Source organism: Oncorhynchus mykiss, chromosome 12, assembly GCF_057628025.1.
Source record: "Oncorhynchus mykiss isolate SJ-2025 chromosome 12, ASM5762802v1, whole genome shotgun sequence".
Lineage (NCBI taxonomy): Eukaryota > Metazoa > Chordata > Actinopteri > Salmoniformes > Salmonidae > Oncorhynchus > Oncorhynchus mykiss.
Window position 1 is genome coordinate 68213957 of NC_143033.1, and position 23881 is coordinate 68237837.

General features: G+C 44.6%; 2 protein-coding genes across 2 annotated transcripts; both read right to left on the minus strand.

Annotated features, from left to right (window-relative positions):
• Window positions 1-163: 163 nt before the first annotated feature.
• itga2b (integrin subunit alpha 2b) lies at window positions 164-14568 on the minus strand. Its single transcript, XM_021624569.3, has 31 exons — window positions 13825-14568; window positions 12108-12238; window positions 11842-11939; window positions 11300-11471; window positions 10844-10893; window positions 10597-10642; window positions 9889-10008; window positions 9585-9629; window positions 9218-9261; window positions 9062-9127; window positions 8849-8901; window positions 8598-8673; window positions 8125-8260; window positions 7630-7815; window positions 6590-6635; window positions 6344-6451; window positions 5761-5816; window positions 5507-5658; window positions 5032-5142; window positions 4806-4873; window positions 4477-4624; window positions 4107-4199; window positions 3615-3694; window positions 3221-3301; window positions 2728-2833; window positions 2342-2494; window positions 2023-2121; window positions 1626-1742; window positions 1304-1405; window positions 997-1119; window positions 164-749 (listed from the first exon to the last, which is right to left on the minus strand). The coding sequence occupies exons 1-31, from the start codon at window positions 14004-14006 to the stop codon at window positions 624-626; spliced, it is 3174 nt and encodes a 1057-aa protein (XP_021480244.3). The 5' UTR covers window positions 14007-14568; the 3' UTR covers window positions 164-623.
• A 229-nt stretch (window positions 14569-14797) lies between these two features.
• On the minus strand, window positions 14798-21094 carry LOC110538935 (aquaporin-5). Its single transcript, XM_021625903.3, has 5 exons — window positions 20986-21094; window positions 16460-17082; window positions 16092-16253; window positions 15811-15891; window positions 14798-15682 (listed from the first exon to the last, which is right to left on the minus strand). The coding sequence occupies exons 1-5, from the start codon at window positions 21092-21094 to the stop codon at window positions 15515-15517; spliced, it is 1143 nt and encodes a 380-aa protein (XP_021481578.3). The 3' UTR covers window positions 14798-15514.
• Window positions 21095-23881: the final 2787 nt, after the last annotated feature.

A 23881-nucleotide genomic window follows, 5' to 3' on the forward strand; every position in this document is an offset into this window, starting at 1 on the left:
TAGGAGGACGGTGTAATTACAAATGTAAGAACACAGTGTTCCATATCACTTAAAAGTAGGCTATCTATCTGTTTGCATGCACAATAGCCGCTATTCATTTGCAGTTGTTTTGAAATGCATATAAAATGTCAATGTAACAAAAAAACAAGCATGTGTGTTGTACTTTTCTTGCCATATCTGTGTATTTATTTATTATTCTTTTTAATTATAAACACATGGTTGCCGGGTCTGAGTGTTATTGTCACTAGGGTCTCCCCTCTACAACAACAGGAAGCTGGCTCAGCCTTCAGTGAGTCATGACGGTCTCCCCAACACAATGGTTGCTTAGAGAGCAGGCCGATGCCATCACACTAACAAGGATATCCCCTCTGTGAACATTGGAATGCCAGTTTGGCTTCAAAAGGACACAAAGTGTTTAATCGCGATCATATGATTATTTTAAAACAAAATGCAACAGCTACACAATAGAAAATGTGCAGTTATAGGGAGTAAAACAAGAAGCCCACAGCAACATTTTACAAACCATGTGAAACAGTTTAACACTCGGGAAAAGTGTGGGCGTCCGTGTCAAACCAAATAAATACATAAAACACCAGGGTTTCCAGGGTGATAACAGCAGTTGTTTATGCTTGCTTGTCCTCTGCGTTTGTGGGCATCTCAGCGTATTCTGACTGTCCAGCCCCAGCTAGGTGTTCTGCATCGTCGTTGTCATCATCACACGGGGGACGGTTGCGATTAAAGAACCCCACCTGAAGCACAAACTCAAAACATTTACATTTCCACATATTGTTTCCCGATTCCGGTTTCATTCGTGTGTCATCGAGGACATTCTCCTTTATGTCCCCTCTAAATAGTCTCCATTTTAAGAAAACATATCATTAAAAAAGACTGAGTGATCAATACTTCGATGATAGCTGAGTAGCACCTTCTAAATGCTACCCAGTTATAGGGCCCAATCTTGCGCCACCTGCTGTTTTAACTATGTCAGCACATTACCTTCCAGAAGATCAGAGCCAGCAGAGCAAGGAGGAAGAGGCCAGAGACCACAGCCACAACAATCCACCACACCGGCACTTCCTTCTCTCCATCAGGAGCCCTCCACACCACACTGGTCTGGGTCTACACACATACACACATGGTCAACTGGCTCCAATTAAATCTGTCCAATGACTACTGAAGAAATGGTTACCTTGTGAGATACGGTTGTGTATGTGCCTCAAGTCAGCCGTTTATGTCATTAGTAAATAAGTGTTGTCTACACACTAGTGGAAAGGGTAAACTTTATTATTATTTTTTTTTTTACCTCAGCCTGTCCACTTGGCAGCTCTTCAGGCTGGATCTTGGAGGGCATATCTATAACCTCATAGCGTGCTGTAGAGTGGAGAACATAATTCTCATAGGGCCTCTAGGGGAAACAGAATGAGGGTTCCATAATCATTACGGAATAATGTCAACGAAGTAAGATCTTACAAAATGCTATCTCAAAATTATGCAGAGCTGTCTTGGAGCACTTTTCCTTTACACCTATGAATGCAGATATAGTGAACAATTGTGTGGAAAATATGTCACTGTGATTCTCTCTTTCCCTATCTCTCCCTCCCTCTTCTTGCCTCCGTCCCTCTCACCTCCAGGAAGGTCTGTACCCAGAGTCGAGACATCACCTTCACCACAGCGCTCCAGCCTCTCTCCAGACCTGTGGCCTCACACACAAACCTCAGACAGGTATCTCCACTGGTGCAGTTCTGTAGAGAAATAGAGAGAGGAACAGACCTAACTGAGTCAACCTGTTTCCCCCATTACACATCAATGGAATGTACCCATCCACATGAGATGTAATATTTTGTTGTTTAGCCCCCTCTTGTGGCACATATAGAATATTGCAAGTTGTCCCTGAAATTGCAGCAAAAAGGAACTAGCCTATCGTACAGTATCAAGTAAAGACAAGACAGTTTGATTGTATTGCTGTCAGAAGTACACTGATGCATGTCATTATGTTAATCGAGTGAGGCGACACTTGCTTACCACGTGAACGGTCTCTTTGCGCTGAGGCTCCTGCTGTGCCACCTCATTCTGTTTGACCTTATACACTTTACCAACAGTAGCATTCCCGGTCTTCACCAACTGCCAAAACAAAAGAGTGTACTCCAATTTCATATGACCAAAACATCATCAAAAGAACAATAGAAAATCTGGTTTTGCTTCTATTTAAGGCAAATATAAAATAAAATAGTGATTTCCTTTTAAATGAAACATAATTCATGGAAAAACAACATAGTTTTCCCGCTATAGAAAGATTTGCTGTCTGGCACACTGCAGGGCCACATCATGCTACCTCTCTCACCTGATATGGGTCGATGTCAGGGGAGTCAGTGTGGCAGGTGAGGAAATCCTCAGAAGCATTGGCGAACACATAGAGCAGGACGTCTCCATGGTGATGGGTAGGGAACTCCACCTGCACCCTGGCGTTGACCGTGCTCGGACCCAGGTTTCTCAACTGAGTGGTTCAACAACAACAAAAAAATACATGATTTCAGATTTCGCTCACTAAGTTGGATCTCATTGTCTTCGCTTATATATGAAATAACATATACAAAACCTACTCTATAAGGGCCTTATGGACTCTTCAAATAGATGTTACGCATTTTGACCTAAAACTGCACCAGCCTCAGAGAGACAAATGTCTTAAATGCTCTTGTTTCTTTTCCGAGTGAACCATAAAAAGGTTACCTCATAGACGTGTTCCACTAGCGGGCCAACCTCCTCTAGGTCAGCAGGATGCTCCTTCTGTTCCCACTTGGCAATGGGCAGGACACACTCAGGTGGAGAGGAGCCCCTGTCCAAAAAACAACAGGCTACAAGGGTGGACCAAACGCTGAGGACAACACTGATAACACTAGCCTGGTCCTAGTGATAATTAGTAACTACGTGTCCTGGGAAAGCCAATAACTACAAGGACAAGAGGAAACCATGGTGTTACTGTACTGTATTACGCTCTTATTAGGACAACGTCTTCCAATTGGCAAACATCACTCATCCTTTTTGGATATTAGATATTCAGTCTGCTACTTGTCTGGATTGGCAGCTCTGAATTGTCAAACAGAAAGTGTGTCTCGGGAGTCAGGAGGAGTGCTCATTTCCATGGTAGCACAAAACAGCACAGTTTCTTGCTCTGATGATAATTGGAGGATAATTGGAAGACAATGAAGGAAGGCCCACCCACCCCCGCATCTCCAGAGCTGCCTCAGCGCTGACATCAATCCTCAGATGGGCCACGTTACTGTCAGGGTTCTGGCTGTTCTTGCTAGAGAGTATAAAGGAAGGAAGAAGCTGAATGAATGTTGACCATTTCCCTTGTGTCATTAGAAAGGCCATGAACCTTCAGCTGACACCTTGAATGTCTAAAATACAGACAACTTCATTAACAAGCATGTAAACCATGTGTATCTCAAAGACCCTAAATATGCCTTACATTGTGCTGATCACTCTACACTAAACATTGACTTTAGTGATCTTGAATTTCCCCATTAAAATGTTGTATTAAAAATACAAAAACAAAGCCTTGGTAGCATCGAAGGCATTAAAACCTCAAGAAGGGATGAAAGTGTTGTTCTTGCCTTTTGATCTGTAATGTGAATGACACGTGGCTCTCCACCTCCTCCAGGTTCCCCACGCTGAAGAACAGACCAGCCTGGAGCTACGACAGACAGAGAGAAGAACATACTGTACTGCATCATTCAGACTGACAGAGCTGTTGCAAACACAGTCACATGTCATCCACATCCGTTGACAGTGAAGACCCAGAACGGCACTATTACTCTATGTGTAATTCCATGCCAACTCAGTGTGTCCGGCCAGAGTTTGGAAGGTTGGGAGTTCGATCCCCGGCCAAGTTATACTACAGAATGTAAAAAAGGTACCCAATGAGTCTCTGCTTGGCACTCAGACAGCACTAAGGAGATTAAGGTGATAGATTAGTGTCCTGTCCATCAAGCTGCTTCATGCTACAGAAACAGGAGATAGGCTCCTGCTCCAATGAGCCGTTCTGACTCATGCAAGGCACTTGCGAGGGTATTTACTTACACTATATTTAATAACATGGTGGTTACCTTCTGGCCCTGCTTCATAGGGTTCCCCAGCTCACAGACCATCACCACCGTCTGGTTCTCCTTCTTCTGAGCACAAATCAACCTGCTGAAGTCCTGGGAGAGATGGCACACTCAGACAGCCTATTCATTATATAGTGCACTATTTTTGACCAGGGCCCATGAGGCTCTGGTCAAAAGTAGTGCACAATATAGGGAGTAGGGTGCCATTTCAGACGCAGAGAGTGTGTTTTACGTAGGGCCGGTGGGCTATGCTGACCAAATAACCTAACCAGCAAAACTCTGGGCTCAAAGTTTTTCCTGCAGGTGTGGGACAGTTGATGCCACTCTGTTAACAATTCCCTTTTATTATGAACAGGAGAGTCACAGTCACCTTTCTGTCAGTCACCATACTCTGGTAGTGTGTGTTGGCTGGTGGGCGTATTTCCAGCTCGGTCTCGTAGGCCCCCTCTCCTCTGTTCTCTGCTGTGATGACCAGCAGGGCAGGGTGGTCATCCCCTATCAGAAGACGGCCAGTACCTCTGAGGATGGGTCAAAGGGTTGTATTAGTAGACCGGAATAACATACTCTAACTAAACCCTATTATCTCCGCACACTGATCCCACGAGACCTTACTTGGTCAAATTCCTGAACATGTAGAATGACCAAGAAAACAGATGACACTACTGAGTGATGAGGAACTCAGGGGAGTTTGACACTCACGCTTCAGCGGTCAGCCTCAGGTCAGGGACACAGACGTTGTCCTCTCCGCAGTCCAGAATGATCCTGGTCTGCACAACACACAGACACACACACACATTTTTATACCCAAAGAAACAAACACCTACGCTAATTCATAGGTTTCGACCGTGTAATTACCACTTATAAATGTTTTTCCTTTGCAAATGAAAATGTTTTAATACATTTAGAATGTAATGCGTGATGTCACCTGTGCGACCACAGCTCTCTGGCCATGCAGCATGGCCTCCTGGGAGTTGGACAGGCTGTAGTTCAAGGAGATGAAGATGGGGCTGAGCTTGTCCTTGAACTCTGACTCATGCTGGAAAGAGAGACAGGACGCAGTACTGACATTGATGCAATTAACCCTCAATTCAGTTGAAATTCAGTAAAGATCTACTGCAGTTTAGTGGATCACATAGTGTTAAGACAATATAAATCTATTCCCCTTTCAGGTTTGTCTGTTGCCACTGACAATGGCAGTGTTCACAACCTTTTTGTGAGGTTACTAATGGTATTGTGATTGGAGCCTGTTGTAGTGTCACTTCAGTGAATGGCCACTTGGGGGCCTCAGCCTGATAAGAACACTGCTGCACCATTATGGTTTTATTTCAGGTTTTGAGCTCTGACCATTGTAAACCAAAATACAGGTCTATAAATTGGCTAAACTGGCACAAGCAACCCACCCGTAGGTAAGCAGTTTGGTTCCTGCAGACCACTCCCACATCTCTCTGAATGGTTAGCTGAAAATACTCTTGGGGCAGATTGGTCTGCAGCAATAGGGTCCTCCTGGCCATTGTCTGTTTCATCTTGTCCAGCTGAAGCTCTGCATCTAGAACTACAAGAGTGGATTTAGGGTCTTGAACAAACAGAAAACTGAAACTCAAGGAGAATGTGTATGTTTCCACATGAATAAATTACTTCAGTATGCGTCTCCTACCTATCTCCTCTGGAATACTGTGGCCAGACACACTAATGCACATCATGACTGTGAAGCTGTAAGGAGAGAGACAGACCGCATCAGTCATAATGCCATTCTGAATTTACAAGAACAAATTCACACATCATCACGGGAAAGATCAGTCTAACACAACCAGGAACTGTCCAGACATGTCACACATCTTAATAAAATGTTTGGCACTTAGGATACTGCAGCAATTCTACATAGTGACAACACGTGCATGTTTGCCGTGCCCACCAACATTTGTCCATCATAAATGTTCTTCCCAGTTGGGTGCTGCAGCACCCCCTGAAAATTGTTATAAAAAATAATATTGATTTAAAAGAAATTTTGTCACAAAAGTATTGCACTGGATCTTTAATAGTGCTGTATTAGCGGACCGATATAGTGTTTGTAGGGCAGGCAAAATGTTTTTTCAGCACCTCTACCACCCCTTGAAAATACAAAAATATCAAATATACATCATAATTAACACAGCACCCGCACCCCCAAACAACTTCCCACGGCTATGGATAATGCCCACACTAATGGTATGATACTCTGGTTTGAGAAGAATCTTTACCAGGCCACAGGCTCGTTGGTGGTGGGGCGCTGACACTCCTTCACATCTGGGTTCAGGAAGTCAGGGTAGAGGGAGAGTTGGGTCTTGGCCATCACCACGGCTTGAGCCCTGGTACCACCCCACACAAACAGAGAATAGACGGTGTGGGTACATTGTGAATGCAAATGTTAAACTTGCTCCAGATAACATTTTTCAAGTTCATTTAAAGTAACAAATAAACTGTTTGTTTGTCTCACACTACTGTACCTGTACACAGCAATCTTATTGACTCCCCATGCACCAACAATTAGATCTGTGAGGCAACAAAGATTGACAATAACAAGTTGCAAGCTCTTATTTTTCTAGTCTTGAAACATAAGAAATATAACGTCATGAAACAGCTTTGGAAAAAATGACATGATTGATACCCTTTCATGAGAAAGTGCTATCAAAAAAATAGTCCATGGGATTGATTGCCCTTTGGTAACAGCCAGGACCTCTGCTTTCATATCACAGTGACTCCTAAGAAACTTAAAGTAGGAAACAAAACTATTTTCAGGGAAAGAGGTCAGCTGAAAAAAAAGTTGAACTGTAACAGGCTCACTGGGGGAACAAGAGACAAAGAGCGCCATGAGTGTCTTTAAAAGCCAGAGGTGTTGCACATCAAAAAGCATTGCTGTGTTGAGAGTAGTTCACTAGTCTCCAAGGGACACTAAATGTATCTCCATTTTAGTGCTCTCCCCCGACAAATGTTGGCCACTCTACTGGATGAGTGACTTTTCTGTTTCTCTCTCGTGTGTCCGAGAAACTTTGCCTTGGTCTCCAGGGGGACGGGAGACAAACAACATGTCAGAGGACGTTTTTACTGGGACTGAAAGGACTTTGTTAAGTAGTGGCAATTTGTCCTTGGGTAGTAGTCAACTACAATGAAAAAGACAACAGAAATATTTGCAGCTGCTGTTGTTGAACTGCGCCAGAGGCTGATTGTGGAGTTGTAAGGGAAGAGAGTGACCTCCACGTGATCTTACAGGTTGACATCTCCAAGTGGTCTTGGCAGGATTGACACTGTGGCTTAACAAGAGAGGTAGGGACATAGTTGGGAATTGTTGGCCGGGGTAAGGTTTGTTGTTCCATAACTTCTCAAATCTTGATGAGATTATTATTTCACGTTTTTTGGGCTAGAATCAAATACTTCAAGTCAAAACACATCAAGTCAAAACACAACACCCAATATAATCAAATCCACATCTATTCTAAATCAAGGTAAACGAGCCTACAGTTTCCGAAGAGTTCGTTTTCAGACTAACCTGGGTAGCCATTTGAATCAATGTCAGTGGCCCCTCTCAGGGTGAAGCCAAACTGTGCTGGAGAGCCTAGGGACCGGAAGGGACTCTCGATGACCTGGGTATACTGGGGAGACAGTCCATCACTAGTCCCCATGTAGATGAAAACCCTCCCTTCAACGCCCGAGGATGGGGCTCCCACAGCAACATCTGAGAGAGACAGAAACACTTTATAGTGATGAGTAATCCACGGACGGAGTGCATTGAAACACTGCTATGACAAAAGCATTCCTCACCGTTAGAAAATGTAGCATTTCAAGAGGGAATCATGAACTCAAAGATGAATCTCCTTTCGGAAACAAAGTCTTTGCAGAGGACATTTTCACATTTAATATCATTCCTTGTTTAAGTTACCCAGAAAATCAGATACTACTGATTCTGCTGCCCCTGAGGCAGTTACTATATTAGAAGGGAAGATACGTATATTGTAAGTCAAATGATTGTATATTAGAGCCTCACCGCTAAAACCGTCCTTGTCCAGGTCACCGAGGGGGGCGATGGTGCTGCCAAAGCGTCCGTACAACTGGGAACCTGTCAGCTTCTGGTCTGGCTTGGAGTGGAAGGTGGAGCGCTCTCTCTGCAGGTACACACTCACCTGGGAAAGGATTACACACATCCATTGTCTCGGAGCTGGGTATAAAAAAAAGGTGAATGGAGACTGCACACTATGCTCCCATGTGCTAGACTGCACACTATGCTCCCATGTGCTAGACTGCACACTATGCTCCCATGTGCTAGACTGCACACTATGCTCCCATGTGCTAGACTGCACACTATGCTCCCATGTGCTAGACTGCATCACTATGCTCCCATGTGCTAGACTGCACACTATGCTCCCATGTGCTAGACTGCACACTATGCTCCCATGTGCTAGACTGCACACTATGCTCCCATGTGCTAGACCACACAGGACTCATCAGGTTTTAACTCACCTGGCCCACCTCCTGCAACTGCTGGCCCGACACACGCTCCATGAAGAGGGGCGCCCCGATTAGGATGTCGTCTATTCTGTAGGGGACAGAGGACAGAGCAAGAATGGCTGGACATTTGAGCTCTCTTTCATGGTTCCTTGAGACAGCAGGCCAGCAAACAGTGGCTTAGATGTTATTAGGTGGTTAATTCATGTTTAATACTTCCATGATCAAGGACTTCAAAAAAAGTAAGTATGAGAGTTCTGACATACCCATCATTGTTAATATCAGTCACTGCAACGCTGTGGCCGAAGTAAGAGGCCACCTGCAAGATGAAAGTTGCATGTGGTTTTGAGTGGACTTACGTTGCTCGGGACTCAGATATCAACACAAAGGCATATCTGTATAGACACTTCTTCATCACTCTCCTGTAAACAAGTCAATCGAAATAAAATGTGATGGAAATGATGGAAATGCAGTCTCACCTGAGAGCCTAAGAATGTGCGTTTAACTCCCAAAAAGCCAGGTGTGTCTCCATTATAGATTTTGACCTGGATACAAAGCCACAACATTAGCTTAGATCACTCTCTAATAGATGAATATGAAAAGTAAATGATCATGACGCCATCGGGAGCCCTTACTGAGCCTGCTGTGTTGCGATCATTAGGCACTCCAACCACATAATCTGAAACAGAAAATAAATACGTGTACTGGATTTAAAACACAGTAAAACAGACTTAACAAATTAATTATTGAGAAATGTTTCAACCTTTTGTATCTTACTGACAAATGTTTGAAGGTTTTGCACAGCTGTCAGCATCACTACCAGGCACATAAAACGTAGGAAGTATGGGCCTATGTGCTAATATTCCATTCCTTGCGCCATTCTTTGTCATGCAAAACATGAACAAATGTTTGGCATGACAATGAGTCGGAATGATAGTACAAACTGGGACCGGGCTAGTAATTATCTGGTTGTGTGGACACTTTTGACGGGAACTTTCTCACCTGGTATTGAGTCTCCAGTGAACTCGCCAGTGGCCACAGAATACCCTGTTGGCGAAACCTTTCGGGTTTATTGAACTGAGAAGAATGTCACTGAATATCTTTGTACTGAATATTTTAGGCCAGTGGTTCTCAAACCTCTCTTCGGGGTAGAACACCTGATTCAACTAATCATCAAGCACTTAATGAGGTGAATTTGGTTTGCTAGTTCAGGGTTGCAACAGAATTGTGAAACATCTTGGCGTCTCGGAGAAGAGGCTTGAAAACCATTGCATTAGACCACAAGTCTTGCGTGTCACCCTCTTACCATGGTAATGATCGTATCCACCAGTCTCAGGGGAATGGGTTTGTCCTACTACATAAGGTTTGGCATTCTGGCTCTTGGCACTGTCGACGATGTCAGGCAGTCCTGCACTGATGATCTGACCTGCAACAGAAAGGTTAAACACCGCAACCATCATTTGGAGAAGACACCTTTAGTAATGTTTATACATATTTATTTCATAATATTTTCAGTAACATTAGTCAAATTAAGCATGCAGGTTGCCTCCCACTTTAACAATGTTCTGACATGTTGTTGCCCTAGGGCTGGCATTTGCGAGACTATATGACAATATGATAATTCATCATGCTCAGTCATCATCAACCTTCCCGGAGACGTTCCAACAACAGGGCTATTAGTGGATACATTTATCCTAGGAGTGTTGAACAATGCAATAATGGAAGCCACCATAATTACGGAAGCCACCAGCCTAAGAACCATGTATGGTGACATTTTATATTTCTTGTTCTTAGTGTTTTAGTGTTTGTCCACCCCATTTTTGTTCAATGCTCCAGCAGCGGAAGCAACAAACCCCCCATCCCACAGCAGCCTCAGAAAGTGTGGCATCCAGCTCCAATGCCCCAGCAGCAAATGTTATGCCCCAGCAATTTTATGCCCCGGCAGATTTACCTCAGGTGTAGCGTGAAATCTAGTTTAACCAGGCTAATAATGGCACCAGATGGCACATGTTACCTTGAAAATAGTAGCCTCCAGGAGCACCGATAAGGAGCCTTCCCTCCTAGAATAGTACGGCAAGAAACAAATCAAATTATTGTTATAGATGGTATCATAACACTGTTGGTGTAATTACTACATTACAGTATCATAAACTATGTGGATCTAAATGATCTACTCTGCTACTATACATTGCTGTGTAGTATATAACATTATATGAGTCAAAAATAAAAAGTTTGATGAGAAATGTTTGGATGGCGGGCACCTTTGTTATGTCAGAGCTAAATCCCACTTCACAGTATCGTCTGTCGGTAGCTGAGAATAAAGATCAGGATCAAAGATGAAAACATGCAGAGTAGAAAGAAAAACCAGCAGGCAAACGTTTGAACATGAAGTCAACTGCTATTTTAAGAAGGATATACCCGAGGTGTTTTGTGGCATAGCAGTGAGAATGATACTCAATTACCAAAAGAGTTCTGACAAGATACTTGTTTGGCTGTGTTTACACAGGCAGCCCAATTCTGTTATTTTGCCCAATCTGATTGGTCAAAATAACATTTAGTGGCAAAAGATCAAATTTGGATTGCATGTATAAATGCAGCCTTTAAGTTTTGAGTGGACAACAGAGGAACCTGTTACTGTACAGAACAGGTACTACTGGCATGACTAATATCTCTTACTGTACTGTACAGGTACTACTGGCATGACTAATATCTCTTACTGTACTTCAGGGCTTTGTAATTTTTCTCAGTCATGACGTCTCTGCAGGGGGAGAAGTTGACCGTTTCCCCCGTCAGTGTATTCAACACTAGGCAGGTCCCCACTGGAGTGTTCTGGGCCTCGTCACGTTCCCCCACGTCTATTACGTTCCAGTGGAACAGGGGGGCACAGGCCTGGCGCAGGGGGAGGGAGGGAGAGAGAGAAGGGAGGAGAGAAAGAGAAAGAGGGGGAGAAGGAACGTGATATAGAGAAGGGTAACACAAAGTGATGAAGAGAATGACCGCGAGAGAAAGAAAGTCAAATTAAGAAGGAGCAGAGGCATACACACATTGGTAGAAAGAGAGAGGGGATCGGTGGTTGGGAGAGGAAGGAAAATAAATTGAGGGAGGGAGAGAGGTTCTGTGAAAGATTTAGAGGATCGATATCTGATGCATTCTATACTGCACAGTGACTGTATACAGCAGCCTGAGTGACTGGTTTATGAGAATTCAAAGAGTGAGAGAGTGGTAACAGTATTGTGCCACAACGGCTGGAAAAACTCACCACAATGTAGTTTCCGGAGGATCGCACAGTAGCACCAAACCACTGGTGGGACTTTGAAGAGCTTATCACTAAGTTCTGGTGAGGATAAACCTCATCACCTGTAGTTACATCAGACAGCCCAGTTTTTCAACCTTTTTTGTAATTGAGCCCAGAATAAATAAATATCTTCTTTACTTACTTACTGATCTACAGTATGATAATATGTTCACAGCTTTAGAAAACATTGAGAAATGCATGAATAGGACTTTTGATTAGGAAAGGTTTACCTTTTGTGTCAAAGGTCATGGTAGTACAGGCCCCTCCTGTCTGTGCCCAGGGACAGAGATACACAGCCCCTGCCTCAGTGACTCTTGGCTGACTGGTGTTGGCTCTAGGGGCCCCAACCACAACACTGATGCTGTGGGACAGAAAATACTATGGTTCAAATATTCTCTTTGGGATTTCAGACAATAATCTAATGAAAAGCCATTCAAACTCCACATACCTTGTCCAATTTAATATGAGAGTAATACCAGCATATACAGTACATGACCCAAAGTATGTGGACACCTGCTCATCAAACATCTCATTCCAAAACCATGGGCATTAAGACGGAGTTGTTCTCCCCTTTGCTGCTGTAACAGCCTCCACTCTTCTGGGAAGGCTTTCCACTAGATGCTGGATCATTGCTGCGGGGACTTGCTCCCATTCATCCACAAGAACATTAGTGAGGTTGGGCACTGATGTTGGGCGATTAGGCCTGGCCGGGCAGTCGGCGTTCCAATTCATCAGAAAGGTGACCGATGGGGTTGAGGTCAGGGCTCTGTGCAGGAGAGTCAAGTTCTTCAACACCGATTTCGAGTTACCATTTCTGTACGAACCTCGCTTTGTCAATTTTTGTTGTTGTTTTGACATTTTTACATTTAACCTTTATTTAACTAGTCAAGTCAGTTAAGAACAAATTCTTAATTACAATGACGGCCTACACCAGCCAAACCCGGACGACGCTGGGCCTCTCAATCACCGCCGGTTGTGATACAGCCTGGATGTCAATAGGGGCATTGTCATGCTGAAACAGGAAAGGGCCTTCCTCAAAGGGCCTTCCAAAGATGGAAGCGCAGGATCGTCTAGAATGTCATTGTATGCTGTAGCGTTGAGCTTTCCCTTCACTGGAACTAAGGGGCCTAACCCGAACCATAAAAAACAGCCCCAGACCATTATTCCTCCTCCACCAAACTTTATAGTTGGCACAATGCATTTGGCAGGTAGCGTTCTCCCGGCATTCGCAAAACACAAATTAATCTGTTGGTCTGCAGATGGTGAAGCGTGATTCATCACTCCAAAGAACGCGTTTCCACTGCTCCAGAGTCCAATGGAGGCGAGCTTTACACCACTCCAGCCGACGTTTGGCATTCCTCATGGTGATCTTAGGCTTGTGTGTGGCTGCTTGGCTTTGGAAACCCATTTCATGAAGCTCCCAACAAAGACTTCTTGAGCTGATGTTGCTTCCAGAGGCAGTAGTGAGTGTTGCAACCGCGGACAGACACATTTTGCGCGCTGCTCGCTTCAGCACTTGACAGTCCCGTTCTGTGAGTTCCTGTGGTCTAGCACTACGCGACTGGGCCGTTGTTGCTCCTAAATGTTTCCACTTCACAATAACAGCACTTACAGTTGACCAGAGCAGCTCTTGTAGGACGGAAGTTTGACAAACTGACTTGTTGTAAATGTGGCATCCTATGACAGTGCCACATTGAAAGTCACTGAGCTCTTCAGTAAGGCCATTTTACTGCCAATGTTTGTCTATGGAGATTGCATGGTGGTGTGCTCAATTTTATACACCTGTCAGCAACGGGTGTGGCTGAAATGGCCGAATCCACTAATTTGAAGGGGTGTCCACATACTTTTAACTATACAGTGTAGTTTAACAGATATCATAATAATGATGCAAAGCCTACTGAATGAAGCAAAGCCAAAACTTACCAAATAGTATATTGCAATACTCACGTTTTGTTGCTAAACTGATAGAAATCTGCAGAGAAGCCAAAGAAGCTTCCCTCGGGGCCAGAGAACTCAGTGAAGTTAACCAGGTTTAGATTTAAGGTGTCAGAGTAATGTGGGAGAGCAAATAGCAGGAGACCCATCATTTGTATTGATCTATGAATCCGGTGTTCCTCCATCTTTTTCATAGCTCTTCTATGTCTCCGTCAACTCCCTCACTGCAAATGATACTGGAATCCAAATTTCTTCTTCCTATGTGAGTAATTCTTATCATCTTCAGTTGTTTTTCGCAAGTCAGGGAACTTACACAGTAATGTCGAGAGGGCTGTCATAGATAGGGCAGAGTTGTTGATGTGAGTTGAAGGATTTTTTTCTTGCTAAGCAAAATGTATTTGCGGCTCTCATTGCATTGTGTTGAGTGGAGTGTAACTAACTGTTTCCTGCAGATAGGACTTCGCAGAGAATATTTTGTGACATGAAGTGAAGAGATGTCAGTCTGTCAGAACAGAACTGCAGCTCTCAGACACATTGGCACGTATATTTATAGTGTTATATTAACCCGTAAACAATGTCTCATAGTACATAAATGAAAAAAGTAAGTACACGATTCAAGAGTGTGTATTACCAAGGTATAAAACTATCGCGACGTGGATCCAAATACACATTTTTCAAAATTTTTTCATTGTTGGGAGAGAGAAAGAGAGAGACACAGACACACACAGACACAGATACAGACACACAGAAACACACACAGGGCAGGGTTGTTGGGTTTGAGAGATTATGGAGACACTGGTCAATTACACCCAAGCCCTTCCTTCCTAGATGAGTCCTCCCCAGGGCATGACATTTCATGGAAACAGATGGAACTTGTAAGTGGACCGGACACAAAATGACTCCTGTAGCTTCACACCCACTTTACACCCCCCCCCCCCCCCCTCCCCTCCCATGTACACTCCGTAGGACGACTCAGTTCGGTTTTCAGCTTTAATAAACTCTTGCACAGAGGACATGAAAAACATTACATTCCGTTTCAATATAGTGAAAAACAAATGTAAAATTCATGATATAATAAAGAACATTTTACTGAGTCATACAGCCGTTATTTAAATATGTATAACAAGACAAACACCATGATAGCGGTATATAAAAACACATATTATAGTGATCTGTCCCGTAATGTGAATGATTATACAGCTGGTACCCGTACTTTAACTGACCTGAATGAAATCGCCTTGGACACTCATTGACATGTCCAGGCTTTGGTCTGAATATACATGATCTGCTTCTATAGATGGTTTAACATCTCAGAGAGGTACAACGATGCACAAAGTGAAGTCAAACTGACAAACAACATGATTGTGAAGAACCTGAGAGGGTGGATTAGTGTTTTGTTCAGTTCTGAAATATCAGATAACTGGCCAGAAAGGGAACTATCTAGTACACTCAGGAAAAGAGAGGAGAAAGCAGTCTCCCAGAGAATACAGCAGAGTATATTATCATAGCTACATTGTAGATGTGCATGAATACTGTAGATGTGTACAAATGTTGAGTTTCTTCACTCAGTGGTACTCAACGATGGACCCAGCTAGCATGACCACTTGTGTACACCAGTGGCAAATGGTCAGATATCAGAGAATGGTGTGTGTGGTCACCTTTGGTCAATGGTCAGACAATGGTAAGATAACTGCCTCCATTTCTACTCCACTGTGTGTTCCAAGGTGGTGGGCTGTTTGAGTGGATCCTTGGGAAACAGTTCCTTAAACTCAGCCAACCAGTCGCCAGGGCTACCCCACCGTGGGTAGAGCACCAAGTCATGTAGTAGGCCAGCTAGTAACGCCCCCGCACACGGCCCCACCCAATACACCTGCAGAGGAGAGAGAAAAAATTTTTGTAAGTAGATTTGTATGTGTGAACTGTGGTGTGATGTTAGTAAATAGTGTCAATAATACTTTTGTAATTTCATAGAGTCAACTTGTGTTTGGCCAGACTCACCCAATGGTTTTGAAATTTTAAAGTGACCACAGCTGGACCAAAAGACCTAGCAGGATTCATCCCACAGCCAGTGTACCCAATCTGGTCAAAGGTTGAAGGTAAAGAGAGAGAGGGGGAGAAAAAGAGAGGGGGGGGGGGTGAAATCAAAGATAAGTCATAGGAAAAATGTAAAGATCTACAAAATGTTTTAATAGACAAAATCCATCAAATTACCCATAGAAACTCTATTATGGTCAGACAGAATTTAAACAAACACAAATAGGATCTGGCATCTTCCTTACTGCCACGAGATTCCCCAGAATGACAGACAAGCCGACCACTACAGGACCCAGGAGGTGGAAGGCTGATGTGGGTCGAGACGTGGCGAGGACACAGACCACCAGCTGAAAGGTGATGGCTGTCTCCACTGTGAAGGCTTGGCATGGGTGGACACCCAAGCCTACCTGGAAAAATAAACATTTTTACAGATATCAGACCTGGATTCATTAAGTTAAAATGTTTATAAACACCCATAATCAATTAAGCCCATACAAAATGTTTTGGCAAAACATTTCTAATCATGACTTTTCGGAAGCTACAATACTACAGGAAAACAATACTTCACTACAACCTAGAATCAAATACAAATGTATTAGACATGACTCGTGACCTCATTCAGCCCCAGATGCCCTCTGAGCGGGGCAGGCACCATTCCCATGAGAAGTGCACAAGCACAGAGTGCACCGAGGAGCTGTGCCCCCACGTAGAGGATAGCTCTCCAGGGGCTCACCCTCAGTCCTGCAGCCAGAGCCAGGGTCACAGCCGGGTTCAGGTGGACCCCTCCTCCAGAGGTAGCAGGACCCAGGCACACAGACACCACAGCCACGGAGGCCCCGAATGCCAAGGCCACATGCAGGGGGTCAGGGTGGCACTCGGAGAGGGGCTGGGAGTCCGAGAGAAAGGATGGGTCGGACTCTGAGGACAAGTCATGGAGATGATGATCACTGGTGGGACTGGAGAGGCTCCCATCCCAGGCTGGAAGCTGGGGCCATAGCACCACAGAGGCCAGACTGGTGAAGAGGAAGATGGCAGTGCCCACAAATTCACACAGGAGATCCCGGAGGAAAGAAAGTGTCCAAATGTTCTTCAGAACCAACGCCAGACTGGAAAGGACTTGCATGATGGATGAATGAATCTCTGTCTCTCTGTTGTGCTGTTTCTCTGTTTTTTTGTTGCTCTGCCATGAAACACATCCAGGAGTCAGCAGCAGCAGAACCAAACAACCACAAGGGACTGCAATGGGAACCTATATAGAGGGGGCATCTACCGCTGTGTGACGCATATATCAGGAAGGTGGCCTCTTTCTTTCCCCGCTGCGATTATTTACCTGTCCCCTCAGTATACTGCTTGTATTGTGATGTGTTCTGAAGGTGGGTAAGGGTGGAGGTGAGGTGAGGTGGGGAGGCTTAGCTTAGCCAATGCATGTTTTGGCTTTCTGCTTTCCTGTACTCTCAGATGGCTGCCGGTAAATGTCGAGTGGTGTCTTCTTTCCGGGGGGCCACAGAATTACCCATAGGTAATGTGCAGCCATTAGCGAGGGGGCGCTAACTTCTGGTCTCTCTTTGCAGCTGGGGAGTCTCCCCTCTTCCTTCTTCTAACTCTCTCACATTCCCCCTTGCCTCTGTTTCTCAAAGAAAAGTGCTTCACCAGAGAGGATTATATGGTTACCTGAAGCTTTCTATCTTTCAGGAGTGTGGCTGAGGATTGAGCTGAACAAGCCAAAGCCAACTAACTGATTTGCAATTAGTGGTGCCCTGGGATTAATCGAAAAGCTGTACTTTCCTGACCTGGGGTCAACCAGAGTTTAGGATAATTTTAAATAAACTGATCAAGATACTGTCCACCCAAAAAACAATCCAGATACAGCATTTTAAGCCAGCAGTAGCAGGTAAAGGATGCCAAGAGAGAGGCATTTTTAATCCCCTCAAAGGGAGCTCTCTCATCACAGAGAGTGGCCAGGGAAGCTTTAGTGTAACAGGGTGACTAAGAGAGGGTGGGGGAACTAAACACGACCACAGTAAAGCATGTGAAGGTCAGTAAGGAACAATGGCAGTACAGTTATACTGAGATTCCCCTGCAGAGATAGCTTCCTACCAAGGTCATGGAAATTGATACAGTACCTGAGGCTGGTTGAATCAGGACAGGGATAACTGTAAAATATGATATGGAGAGATGGTGTTTCAACAACATGTGGAGATGGGGATGAATGTAGATGACAGGGAATGTCATAGTAGGACATTATACATAAAACGGAAAACAGGGAGACTACAGTATGTGTGTGTGTGTGTGTAACAAGGGGAGACTATTGAGGCCTGCATTTGTGAAATGTTTGTCATGTAAAAACATGAGGTGGGTATCTTCAAAAAGCAGACTATAGTCTTTTTTTTCTTATAACTAGAGCAAAAGTTAAGAATGGTTAGCTGCAGATGCTGTGCAATGAAATACAATATATCGATTAATTCAGTTAGTGTAGAATCTGCTGTCCTTCAGTTAGTAATCATCGATCCATTGTGATATCCTCCATCATCTCAACTGATTCCTGCCTCCTTGTATCCTCATTCTCCTGCTTTCCTGTCTTCCTTACTGACAAAGAATTCCTTTATGCACCCCCTCCCCTGATTAAAACAGCTTTGAGTGGCCCTCAGTACTTACCACTAATGGATAAATGGGTATAGGGGATTTGGACTGTGACAGTCACGTGTGCCGTGGCACCATCACAGGGAATTGGCGGCAACAGAATCTAAGGTGTTGTGCACTTGTTCCTTTTACGTTTCCCTCCTCCTTTGCTTTTCTGCAAAGGTTGAGCAACTTGTTTTTCTTCTATGGGGCCGATTCGCTCAGATGACTACGTGTGCCTAATCTGTTTCCCATGCCTGGCCCATTCCCCATGTATCCGATGATGACCCACTTATTTGTGAGTCCCTCTCCTCTCCACTCTTCAGAAACGTTAGGAGGACTCTGTCTCAGTTTGTAGCTAACAGAGATTAAATTATGAGACTGGGTTCTGAACTTTCAATGGCCTGCCAATACTCCCCATGCAGTGGTCACGCTAACACATTCGACTCTAGACTCACTTTTGACATTTGCATGGCCATAGGACACACTGGAATAAATATGCACTGTGCCATCACTTTTCAGAACAGGAACGATTGGAGCTGCACAGCGGGAGTACTGAATGAGAGTAATGGTGTTTTTTCCTGCAGCCGCTCCAACTCATCCTCAACTTTCTTTTTCATGGTGTGTGGCACTGTCCTGGGCTTGAAAAAGCAAGGCTCGGTCTGAGGATCCACGAACAGTGCTCTGCAGTGTGCCCAGTTCATCTTTGAAAATCTCACTCATGTGTGTTTTATCTCACCCTGTAACGGACTTTGGTGGAAGAAGTTGAGGACCAAGATGCGTGGTAAGTGTTCATCATTATTTTAATAAACTGAACACTAAATACAACAAGGAACAAAAGAAACAACCGAAACAGCTCCGTCAGGTGCAAAACACACTAAACAGAAAATAACTACCCACAAAACCCATGTGGGCAAGAGCTACCTAAGTATGGTTCTCAATCAGAGACAGACAGCTGTCCCTGATTGAGAACCATACCCGGCCAAAAACAAAGAAATACAAAAACATAGAAAAAAGAACATAGAACGCCCAACCTAGTCACACCCTGGCCTAACCAAAATAGAGAATAAAAAGCCTCTCTATGGCCAGGGCGTGACAGTACCCCCCCAAAGGCGAGGACTCCAGCCGCAAAACCTAAACCCATAGGGGAGGGTCTGGGTGGGCATTTGTCCGCGGTGGCGGCTCTGGCGTGGGACGTGGACCCCACTCCACCATAGTCTTGGCCCACTTAAGTGGCGCCTTTGGAGCTGCGACCCTCGCCGCCAACCTCGGACTGGGGACCCTTGCAGCGTGCCCCAAATAGATGGGAGACTCTGGCGGCACCGGAGTGAAGGGCGACTCTGGCGGCGCCGGAGTGAAGGGCGACTCTGGCGGCGCCGGAGTGAAGGGCGACTCTGGCGGCGCCGGAGTGAAGGGCGACTCTGGCGGCGCCGGAGTGAAGGGCGACTCTGGCGGCGCCTGTCTGATGGGCGGCTCTGGCGGCTCCTGACTGACGGGCGGCTGTGGCGGCTCCTGACTGACGTGCGGCTCTGGCGGCTCCTGACTGACGTGCGGCTGCCAGGCACACGACGCACTGGGCTGTGCAGATGCACTGGAGACACAGTGCGCAGAGCTGGCGCAGGATAACCCGGGCCGAGGAGACGCACTGGAGACCAGATGCGCTGAGCCGGCTTCATTATTCCTGGCTCGATGCCCACTCTAGCCCGGCTGATACGAGGAGTTGCGATGTAGCGCACCGGGCTATGCCTGCGCACTGGGGACACCGTGCGCCTCACGGCATAACACGGTGCCTGCCCGGTCCACCTCTCGCCACGGTAAGCACGGGGAGTTGGCTCAGGTCTCCTACCTGACTTAGCCACACTCCCCGTGTGCCTCCCCAATACAAGTTTTGGGGCTGCCTCTCGTCACTGTTGCGCTGCCATGCTAACTCCTCATAACGCCGCCGCTCGGCTTTAGCTGCCTCCAGCTCTTCCCTGGGGCGGCGATATTCCCCAGCCTGTGCCCAGGATCCCTTACCGTCCAAAATCTCATCCCATGTCCAGGAGTCCAGAACCCTCTGCTCCTGGTTACCACGCTGCTTGGTCCGGTTGTGGTGGGTAGTTATGTAACGGCCGTTGGTGGAAGAAGTTGAGGACCAAGATGCGTGGTAAGTGTTCATCATTATTTTAATAAACTGAACACTAAATACATCAAGGAACAAAAGAAAAAACCGAAACAGCTCCGCCAGGTGCAAAACACACTAAACAGAAAATAACTACCCACAAAACCCATGTGGGCAAGAGCTACCTAAGTATGGTTCTCAATCAGAGACAGACAGCTGTTCCTGATTGAGAACCATACCCGGCCAAAAACAAAGAAATACAAAAACATAGAAAAAAGAACATAGAACGCCCAACCTAGTCACACCCTGGCCTAACCAAAATAGAGAATAAAAAGCCTCTCTATGGCAAGGGCGTGACACACCCCAGTTCAGTTGTATTTTGGTGAGCCAGTCACACCCTAGTAAACTAGGGCCATTACCTTTCACCACCAGGAGCTGTGCTCTCGCTTCCTGGCTGTTGTATGCAATGTCCACCTCCAGAGCCCCCAGCAATGGTATGGTCTCCCCGGTGTATGTAGCATGATTCATGATTCATAGCATGATTCCTACCGGTGTGAGGGAAGAAGCCTGTTTTGAGCCCCACATTTGTTTGTAGGTCTCCTCACTGACAGCAGAGGTAGAGGCCCCCGTGTCAACCTCCATCCTCATCTACCTCCGCTGTAGCATCGATAGGCTCTGCACGCGGCTCACTCACATTAAACATGTTGAAGGAACAATGCTCTTCCTCCCCTGCGTTCTCTAGGTGGTGCGCTGCTGACTGTTGCTTCGATGCTGTGAACATGGTCTGCCCAGTCTGCCCACCATCTGGCTTGCTCCTAGGACCCATGCATTGTTTTGCTAATTATTATATTATTATATTATTATTTTACTAGCGGCCATTTCCATCCGTTGAGAGAGTTCCAATGCTCTCTTGAAAGTCAGTGTGGCTTCCCCCAGCAAACGGCGCTGTGTGCTGTCCTCATTAATGCCACAGACTAATCAGTCACGGAGCATGTCCTCTAACATAGCCCCAAACTCACAATGTTCAGAGAGCTCACATAATTCAGCAACAAAGTTAGCAACAGACTGACCTGATTTCTGGAAGTTAAATTTGAACCTCTGGACAATCACTGAATGCTTTGATTTGTGGTGAGTCTGAACGAGAGCAACTAGTTCCACAAAAGGAATTTCTTATTGTGACTTGTTCAGCACATTTTTACTCCTGGACTTATTTAGGCTTGCCATAACAAAGGGGTTGAATACTTATTGCCTCAAGACATTTCAGCTTTAAAATGTTTGATTATTTTGTAAATATTTAGAAAAATATAATTCCACTTTGACATTATGGGTAATAATTGTGTGTAAGTCAGTGACAAAAATCTCAATTTCATACATTTGAATTCAGGCTGTAACATAACAAAATGTGGAAAAAGTCAAGGGGTGTGAATACTTTCTGAAGGAACTGGTAAACATCAAATAGGCTTATATTTATTCCTGACCAGCAGATGTCACCAGTGTATGTATGCAAATTCCCACCACCTATTGTTTAAAATATAAACGTCAATACTATCTCAACATTTCGAGGCGTGAGGTTATTTTCATGGGGCCCAGAGTTTTTCCTGATCTGGTAGGCTAACCTAACCAGATACAACTGCGGACCCTTGTAATAAATCAGCTGTGAAATTGTTTTATATGGGCTATGATGGGCCCAGATTTTTTCTAATCACGTCATATGGTGTTTAAGCCTTACAAAACCGGACCCAGTTTTCCTTGCATGAAAATTAAGCAGTGATTTGGTATGTCAAAGGAGACCCCAAATATCACATTTCTGTTGTTTTTTTGTATAATTCAACACTCATTAATAGTTATAAATCCAGTTGAGCTGACATCCATTTATCTATGGCTTTAGTCATCAATCTGGCAAGAGGCCAATATTGTATTAATCCTAACTCAGTTGCTAAAGAGAAAGGAAACAACTTGGATTTCACCATGAGGCCAATGGGAACTTTAAAGGCCACGATAGAAGAAAACTGAGGATGGCATCAACAACACTGTAGTTCCTCCAAAATACTAACCTAAATGACAGAGTGAAAAGAATGAAGCCTGTTTGAAAACATGCATCCTGTTTGCAATAAGGCACTAAAGAAAAACTGCAAAAAAATTGGCAAAGAAATTAACTTTGTTCTGAATACAAAGCTTTATGTTTGTCCAACACAACATATCACTGAGTACTACTTTTTATATTTTCAAGCATGGTGGTGGCTGCATCATGTTATGGGTATGCTTGTCATCGGCAAGGACTAGGGAGTTAAGCACAGGCAAAATCCAAGAGGAAAAGCTGGTTTAGTCTGACACGGAAACAAATTCACCTTTCATCAGGACAATAACCTAAAATGCAAGACCAAATACACACTGGAGTTGATTACCAAGATGACCGTGAATATTCCTGAGTGGCTTAGTTACAGTTTTGACTTAATTCGTCTTGAAAATGTATGGCAAGCTGTCTAGCAATGATCAACAACCAACTTGACAGTGCTTGAAGAATTTTGAAAATAATAATGTGCAAATATTGTACAATCCAGGTGTGCAAAGCTTTTAGAGACATACCCAGAAAGACTCACAGCTGTAATTGCTGCCAAAAGGGAACATTTAAAGGAAACATATTTACCCTGTGAACTAAAAAACAGGAGGATTGTAAAATTCTAACGATATTCCAACATCTCTCAACGGTAGGCCTACACTGCTTCTTTTATATGTATTTTTCTAAACATTACATCTCGTTGTCCTACTTTAGAGAGAAGAGGTGTCTGGTAGGCTACACTCTGGCGCCATGCGTTTGCCTGGGCTATCAGTTTTTCTCCAGCGCCAAAAATCTGTGCCCACAAACAACCTAGTGTTCCCTCTATGCCCATGTGAAACTCTTTAGTGCCAATTCATCATAGAAAATCATTCAGAAAGTGCCATGGGTGAGATGAGCTCTCATGTCCAGTCTTGTTCAGGGCCCAAAACCCTGAGACTGTACAAATGTCTTGACCTTCATGATAGAGCAAATAGGCTGAATTTATGTACAGTATTAATATGTTTGTTATTAATCATTCATAACTCAGTTGTAAGAGCTGATTGGCAGTGGCACCTAAAGCCATCAGTCATTATTTTGACAGGCCTCCCATCTATGAAGCACCACAGGCCCTATAAAGGTGTGTGTGTATATGTCCAATCAAGTCAAATTGTATTTGTCACATGCGCATAATACAACAGGTGTAGACGTTATCGTGAAATGTATTTATTTATTTCACCTTTGTTTAAGCAGGTAGGCAAGTTGAGAACAAGTTCTCA